We start from the raw sequence: 8,756 nt of genomic DNA on the forward strand, positions 1-8,756 counted from the left end.
GGTAAATGATGACATCAACTAGGTCATCGGTGTGAGGGTGCTAGCGAGCTATATCCACCCTGAAGGTTAATCTTGGACAATATCTGATGATCGACTATTTTTTTTTTTTTAAGGATGATCGACTCTTTTAAATGAAACCAGAGAGGAGAAGGTAGAAATGACTCAGCCTGGAACTGAAAATATGGATGGAGGACCTCAGTGACGAGAGGAGAATGTGTAGCGCTGAGCTAAAACATATATATGGTGATAGCGTCAGGGCTAACGCTAAAGCTAACAGGCTAAGCTGAGGTTCTTCTTCCATGAAGAAGCTCTGTTGTCCTCCATCCATATTTCAGTTACAGGCTGAATCATTTCTACCTTCTCCTCTCTGGTTTCATTTAAAAGAGTCGATCATCAGATATTGTCCAAGATTAACCTTCAGGGTGGATATAGCTCGCTAGCAGCCTCACACCGATGACCTAGTTGATGTCATCATTTACCTAGAATGCTTTGCGTGTAAATAAAATGGCTCTGTCTGTGTAATATATTTTTAAACTTTTAGCTTAAAAACTATAAAAACTAAACATCCTACAGTAGTTTTACAGTCTTTGTTTTACAGTTAAAGTATCTGTTTATCATATAAAGTCTAATGTTACAACTAATCGGCGATCCCTTTAAAGAAGCTATGCTGCTCTTCAGAACTAGTTTCACTTGTTTGTTTCTTTGCTGCTGCTTTTCCTGTAAGGAACTAACACTGTCTTCACATGCATATTGATGTTGATGACTTCATTGTTTAATATTTTATGTTTATTTATAGAATGTACAACTGGCCACCAGGCCTACAGATGAAAACCAGCCTTTGGCTAATTCTGAGTTACAGATTAGGGATGGGTGATATGGACTAAAAACATCACAGTAATTTCTAGGTTTTATCATGGTAACGATAAGTGACGATAAAAAATATATATCAGCCTAATCTTTTGTTTTATAAATCTATCGCTACATTTTGTCTTCTGAGCTCTAAAATACTACTAGAAGCCACTAAACTACATTAATTAAGTTCAAGTAGGACATCTATGTTGTAAAACTGACACCCATCAAGCAAGTCTGAAATATACAAACAAATCTGACATTTATTTAAATGGTGTAAACAGCAAAATAACTCAGCTTTAAAAAAATTACAAAGTAGTACAACTGTAAATACAAACTGATAAAAAATAATAATAACAATTTTAATAAACTGAAATGATATTTTGTGCAAGAATGTAGAAGTAAGGCCGGCAGGAACATCTGTATATGCTTTACACCTTTAGATTTTTTTGTCAAAAAGGTCAGCGCATTAACTGTAAACACTGCTGGATTTTATTGTTTTTATTGTGATATGACAAATTATTACCATGATGAATGTCTTTGACAGTATATCGCACGTATAACATATTGCCCGTCCCTATAGTACTGTTATTAATACGAACTGTCCCGCTAAATAAATAAACTTTATGGATCTCTGTCCTATCAGTTTCTTGAAATAAACTTAAAAACGTCACAAAATATTAAATATTATATGTATTTAGTGTAGTGTGTGCTACCCACAAACTGATCACAACTATTAAGCCCATTGACCAGGATGGGCTTAATTAGGATAAACGTAAGGGTTAGAATAATAAAGGAAGCAATAGTTGAATTATTTTAAAGAAACAGTGATTTTTTTTATTGCTCCAGTAAATATAAAGCAGGGCTATTCAACTGGTGGCCCGCGGGCCACATCCGGCCCGCGAGTGAACAAAACTCAGTCTGCCAATTGGTTCATTCATCTCTTAAGCCCAAACCCCCAGTTTTCTACTTTAATTACTATAAGTTTTTTTTTTGTTAAACATAAACATGTTTGGTATCTACAGAAACTTGGCTACAAGCTGGTCAAAACCATTTCTATAAACACTCAAGACAGTTAAAACAACAAGCAGTTGAAGAAAAAATGATGAAAGTGAAAATAAAATTGGTTTAAATATTTGGCAAGTCAGAGATGTCAAAATTATATTTGCATGAAATATGAGGCAGAATGTGTTCTTTTTGTTTTTGACATAGTTTAATTAACACTACATTTATTAAATAGGGTTCTGTATGTTGTATTCATGATTAAATGCAGCAAAATAAACTAATTCAAAGGTAACAGATCTTTGTAATACTTGGTTTATTTACATAATAACTTTAGTTGCTGGATGTTCGGTCCCTGAGATGTTGACCCGCAGTAACTGTGGCCCCCGGAGCAGTTTAGTTGAATGTGTGTGTGAGTGAATGATCCATGAAAAATTGTAAAGCGTCTTTGAGGGTCTCGAAAAGTGGTATACTGTATAAGACTAATGGATTATTATTATTATTGTTATTATTATAAAGGCTATAAATAGATAAAATTAGTGTTATAGTATTAAACAGGCAGATGATGATATCCAGATTTAAAAGATAACAGTGAGTCAAATTGTTGCCTATTTGTTAGATTCTAAAGCTTTCCTTTCAATTACGTTACACATGTTCTAAGATGGAACCAAGAAGTGAAAAATAAAAAATAATTATAAAATATATTTGGATAGTGCTGGGCGGTATACCGTTGTTATGATATGAATTTTTTGAATACCGGACATTCCGGTTTAAATAGCGGAACGTTTCGTCGCGGCCGCTAGTGAACTCTTGTTTCCCGGGGGACATTTTTCCTTGCTGCACCGCTATGTGCGCTAGCATGCTAATGTTTGGAGCAGCTAGTTGCAGCCGCGGGTGGCGATTCCGCTGCTTATATTGACTGCTGTTTAAAAAAACATCCCGTTTTCGCCGTTGCTGAATGTAGTAAACACCTCTTCAGTGACGTGCACAGTTAGATTTAACGCGGTTAGTTAATATGGAGACGTTATGCTGATGGAGACTTAACGTGGTTTTATTGTGAAAAGCCTGCAGGAAGTAGTTCGTAGTGGAGTTGGAATTGACTGGTATGCAAGGTGAGTTGTGCTGATAAGCTTTAATAAATAACGTAAAACAATAAACCCGATCATAATTTTTTCTTAACCCTCCTCCTTCTCGACTGGACCAAAATGCATGACTACTGTCTCCAACCACCAGTCAGAGAAGAACAGACAGAGGAGGGAAACAGAGACACAGACAGAGGTACAGTAAAAGAAAAATACTCAATAAGCAGGGTTTGTACATTTTATTATCAGCTGAGCTGTGATGAAAAGAAAAATACCGTCAAAAACTGTGAAACCGGTGAAAATGTTGAAAATACCGTGATATAAAATTTTGATCATATCGCCCAGCACTATATTTGGATTAAAAAAAAACAACTAAGGAGCATGAAGAATCCAGTACGATGTTAAAAAAGATATATTTTCTGGTCATTTTGAGAGTTTGCATGCACAGAGGAGGGTTCTGTTCTGCACCTCAGTGACTCAACACAAGCATCATCAACAAAGCAACCGGCTCGTAGTTAAACATGTTTGCAGGAATTTATGCAGAAAATGTCCGGTAAGAAAATCAGCTGCCCTGATGTGAAACAAACAGTTGCTTTCTCTCCAGCTTGGAGCAGATTTGCGTTCAGCCACAGCCCTGTTGACACAACTCGAACACTAAACAGCTGCAGAGGTCACAGGCTCACAGTGACCTCTCTGTCTCAGGCTGCCGTGACTTCATCTCTGCTCGACCTCATGCAACTGCAGCTCCTCATCCAAATCTGAGATCATCAAAAGCACCGGCCAAGGAAGAGTAAAACCCTTTTCTATTTGTATTAATGATACTGGGGGGAAAACTTTCCATACATGAAGAGTTTTGACACAAAGCATGGTTTAATGGGAGAGATTTCCTCTAAGAGATGTGATGCTCTGGCGCCCCCAAGTGAAACAGATCGGCTCTTTGTGAGAGTTTCCACAATAATGAAAGAAAAGAGTTTTTGCCAAAAGTTTCTGATGCAATCAAACAAATAACAGCACCATAACAGACTTTTTTTTTATTTCTCCACACATGGACAAAAAGAAAAACCCACAAGGATCACAAAAACATCTTAAATCTGACAAAAGTAATAAATAAAAGTTATCTAAAAAATAAACAAATGAAAGTCAGACATTGCTTGTCAGCAGTGACGGGCCGTACATTTTACACCTAGGCCTTGAATTGGGAGAGAATCAACCTGCCGAAAGAAAGAGCGGGGAGGGAGAAGAGGCTGCCGGCTCTGAAACTTAATAACTTTGAAATTAAGAAAAAAATTCAAATCTATAAGCCAGCCGAGGTGTTGAGGGGATCCGTTTTGGTGGCCTTAGGATCACATCTCTGCTTTTTGCAGATGATGTGGTTCTGTTGGCTTCATCGGAACGAGATCTGCAGCTCTCACTGGAGCAGTTCTCAGCCGAGTGCGAAGTGGCCGGGATGAGGCTCAGTGCCTCCAAACCCGAGGCCATGGTCTTGAGCCGGAAAAGGGCAGAGTGCCTTCTCCGGGTCAGGGGGGTCGTCCTGCCTCAAGTGGAGGAGTTTAAGTATCTGGGGATCTTGTTCACGAATGGGGGAAGAAGGGAGCGGGAGATCGACAGGCGGATTGGTGCAGCGTTTGCTGTAAAGTGGGCGCTGTACCGGTCCGTCGTGGTGAAGAGAGAGCTGAGTCAGAAAGCGAAGCTCTCGATTTACCGTCGATCTACGTTCCTACCCTCATCTGTGGTCATGAGCTTTGGGTCATGACTGAAAGAACGAGGTCCCGGATACAAGCGGCCGAAATGGGTTTCCTCCGCAGGGTGGCTGGGCTCTCCCTTAGAGATAGGGTGAGAAGCTCGGTCATCCGGGAGGGACTCAGAGTAGAGCTGCTGCTCCTCCACGTCGAGAGGAGCCAGTTGAGGTGGCTCGGGCATCTGGTAAGGATGCCTCCTGGACGCCTCCCTGGTGAGGTGTTCCGGGCACGTCCCACCAGGAGGAGGCCCCGAGGAAGACCCAGGACACGCTGGAGGGACTATGTCTCTCGGCTGAACGCCTTGGAGTTCCCCCGGAGGAGCTGGAAGAAGTGGCTGGGGAGAGGGAGGTCTGGGCCTCCCTTCTGAAGCTGCTGCCCCCCGCGACCCGACTTCGGATAGGCGGAAGAAAATGGATGGATGGATGGATGGATGGATGGATGGATGGATGGATGGATGGATGGATGGATGGATAGATGGAAGGACAGATGGGTGATGGATGGATGGATGGACAAAATAATGGATGGATGGATGGATGGATGGATAGATGGCTGTCATATAGGTCTGTATGCAGAATGGTGGGGGGGGGGGGACCCGTCTAATCTACAGACAATCCGTACAACTTCACACGACGTCACGGCTACAAAAACACCAATAATACACAGAAATGCAGAATAATTTACCGCTGCACCACAGACTGAAGTCTCAGCTGTGGACATAATTAACTGACAACTAAATAAAATGTTTAAATAACATATTTTACTCACCGAAACTTTTTATTATCCGTTTAAAAACTCCATCCTCCTTTTTTCCTCAAGAAAACTCCAGCTCCTCTGTCATACAGGTCCTCACAGTGTTTTGTTTCAAAAGTAAGTCCTTTCCTACGACCACCATGAAGAAACTGAAAGTCTCATCTGTTCTGTTCTGTATTTTCGTTAAAGTTTTAATTTTTTGTAACTCTGAGAATGTCCGCTCAGCACTGAAACTACGGGATTTAGTTAATTAAAAATTTTTATTAGTTATATTTAAAGCAAGAAAGACATTATTGCCAATTAATTTACAAAAGTTTTTTGTCTTAAGTTCAAATGACAGAAATAACCTAAGAAAATATGATTTTAAAAGTAAAACTGTGTGTAATACTTTAAAGCAAATGTGTATTTCAGTTTATGGGGTAAAATTAAGGAATAGTTTGGATGATGATTTGAAAAAATGTTCTACTTTAAATTCAATTTAAAATACTTTATAAGGAAAAAAATATTAAGTCTTATACACTTTTGAGTTGATGAGGAGAACGATATATTGTTTGCAGATTCTGTTTGTGATTTAATGTATGTGGCCATGAAAAATAATTGTAGTTATTGAGAAAGGAGCAGGTTTATACCAGGTTTTTCTTCTTCCTGCTCCCTTTTCACTCATGCATAGTACAGTACGTGTTAAACGAAAATGTGTTTGTGTGTTATAATGAGGAAAATTGTTGAATTGAGTGAATAAACTTATATTGAATATTGAACATTTAGCTTATAAGACGCTACAGAAATCTAGTTTCCCGGTTGTGACTCCTGCTCTCTGATCGTCCAATCAAACGATGAGAAAATGTTGACGCTGTCTGAGGCCAGCTAGCAGGCTCTGGTGTCTTCACCTCAGCACCTGATTGGTTAAAGCAACAGTATCACTGCTGTTAATCTCACCCTCCAGGTGCCTTCGCTGCTCATTCTGAAGGCCTGAGGCAGATTTCTGGACCCTAGCAACAGATGATGATTGAAATCTGATTGGATAAAACCTCTAGATAAATACAAGCTGCTGGAAGCTGCGCAGCCAGGAGAAAAACAATGAAACTAAAAGAATAGATATTTCAAATATAATAATATCCTGATAAGAATATGAATAACTATTATAATAAATATAAAATATTCTATAATGTAGTGATTCTGATTGTATTTAGACCAGCAGAGAAGACTTTGCTGGCCCTGACAGCACACCACTGCTTCAACAGAGTCCTTTTTATTATAATTTTGTCAGATTCAAGTAATTTCTGTGACCATTGTGGGGTTTTTTTCCACTAAACGAGGAGCACCAACAATTTTGTCCATGTGTGTATACGTGCAGACTTACCTATTAGATACACACTGCACATTTGTCAAAGTGGTGAAATTGTTCCTGACAGTCCTAAGGCTCGCCAGAACCTAAACAGAAACAAACAAGATGAGAAACTGAATAAACATAAATATAAAAGTACGTGAAAGTGTGCAGAAAAAAATGATTTGACTCGCACAAGGACTTATTGTTTTATTTACTTAGTATCATTTTTTTTTCTGCTAAAACTTCAGCAACTTTTGACAACAGAACAGGCCTAAAATCTGCTGCTGAAAAAAATAACATTTCAGACAATAAATCATTCTTAGAGGCCTGAAATTTTCTGAACAGACTTTGCAGGGAACCAGCTATGATCTAACTAATAATAATAATAATAATAATAATAATAATAATAATAATAATAATAATAATAATAGATGTGATTTAGCTTGAGGGTTTATACACAACACAAATGTAGCGTTTTATTTTTATACACAGATGTAGCAGCTAGCCTTTTGTTTTGTAATTTTAAAAGCTACATTTCCTTCATCTATAAGTTCAGTCAGTTTTATTTGTATCATTTATGTTTTCACACAGACAACATTTGGAATCTGATTTTTATGTAACTAAAATAAATTTTCCCATTTATTTTAATTTTAAAAAGGGTTTTAGTTATATGTATGTTATCCCAAGTCACTGTGAGATTCATGAAAAAAGCAATAAAACACTAATAAATAAAGAATAATCAAAGGGACATGTTGGGTGGAGGTTCAGCACCAGATTTGTTCTGTTTATTCCAACTAAAAGTCTTTTAAAGACTCGGTTTATACTTGTAGGAAATTAATAAATTAAAAATTAAAAAACAAAACTGAATAAATTTGACTTGACTAGTTATTTTTGGTTGCTTTAAAATATGACATCTAAAGTATGCAAAAAAAATCTAAATCTACGGATGTGTAATCTAAAAGAAAGTTGAGTTGTGTTAATGATTTAAAATTTAAAGTCACTAATTTAGAAGGTTTCGAGGTTCTGTACACAAAGACCCCATCTTTTTATTTTAATTTGTGTCTAAAAGTTATCTTTAAACTGCTAAGAGTAAAGAATGGGCTCGCTTTCTTTAATGCTATCAGCTTGTATTTGTCGCCCTCTGGTGGTCACAACTGGACAGAATGCGTTCTTTATTCGGCATCTAATTACCTCAGAGGAAATGGCATTGCATTTAAAGATTGTTATAGATTTATAAACTTAAAATAAAGTTTTACCTGAGCAAATGGAGTCACAATCAAGTCTTCACTGTGCCTGAAATGAAATGTAATAATAATAATAATAAAAAAGAGCTCAACACAAACATTTAATCATGTTGCAGCGATGCTGTTCCATAAACTCACAGCTCTCCAACAATAGAAGAATTTCGAGACAAGGACTTGGGTGATAGGTCATAGTCGCTGTCAGAGCGATACAGGAAGGACTCCCTGCGTTGGCCGTGGGCCGCCACGTTGGGGTGCAGGACCAGGCCTGAGCCCGGGGAGGCCTGCGGGTCTGAAGGACTGCAGCACAGAGACGGGCCATTCTCAAACTCCAAGCTGGAGGAAGACAGAGATGAAGCCGAGGGTGTGACATCATCATTTCATGTCACAAAATCACTTTCACTTGTCAGAAAACACGTTTTGTTTTAGTCTTGTCGTGTAATTCTGTTTGATTGTCTGTCAGAAAAAATATCTCATGAACCAGAGCATAAACATTAAAGAAACTTTTGGAAAGTAATCACTGGATGTTTGAAAGATAAGAGATAATTTAGGTGTGTTTGTTGACCTTAATACATGTTCGTAACCAGTTGAATGTTTGAATATGAAAACCACTCAGCTCTGGGCTGAATGCAAGATTTAATGAGTGTCTCTGCTCTCTCCATGCATCAGCACCCAAACCCAGAAGTCACTTCATATACAGCGGGTAAAATAAGTATTGAACACGTCACCATTTTTCTCAATAAATATATTACTAGAGGTGCTAATG

The 8,756-nt window shown here is 38.1% G+C and overlaps 1 protein-coding gene across 1 annotated transcript in view; it reads right to left on the reverse strand.

The window, feature by feature from the left end:
- LOC106529619 (cAMP-specific 3',5'-cyclic phosphodiesterase 4B) overlaps window positions 1-8,756 on the reverse strand; it is a gene marked incomplete in the record, with an annotated part of 171,782 nt that overhangs the window by 49,502 nt on the left and 113,524 nt on the right. The window contains 3 exon segments of the mRNA XM_014025094.1: window positions 6,783-6,853; window positions 8,006-8,042; window positions 8,132-8,326. Coding sequence (XP_013880548.1) covers window positions 6,783-6,853; window positions 8,006-8,042; window positions 8,132-8,326 — 303 coding nt within the window.

Source organism: Austrofundulus limnaeus, unplaced genomic scaffold (assembly GCF_001266775.1).
Source record: "Austrofundulus limnaeus strain Quisiro unplaced genomic scaffold, Austrofundulus_limnaeus-1.0 Scaffold455, whole genome shotgun sequence".
Lineage (NCBI taxonomy): Eukaryota > Metazoa > Chordata > Actinopteri > Cyprinodontiformes > Rivulidae > Austrofundulus > Austrofundulus limnaeus.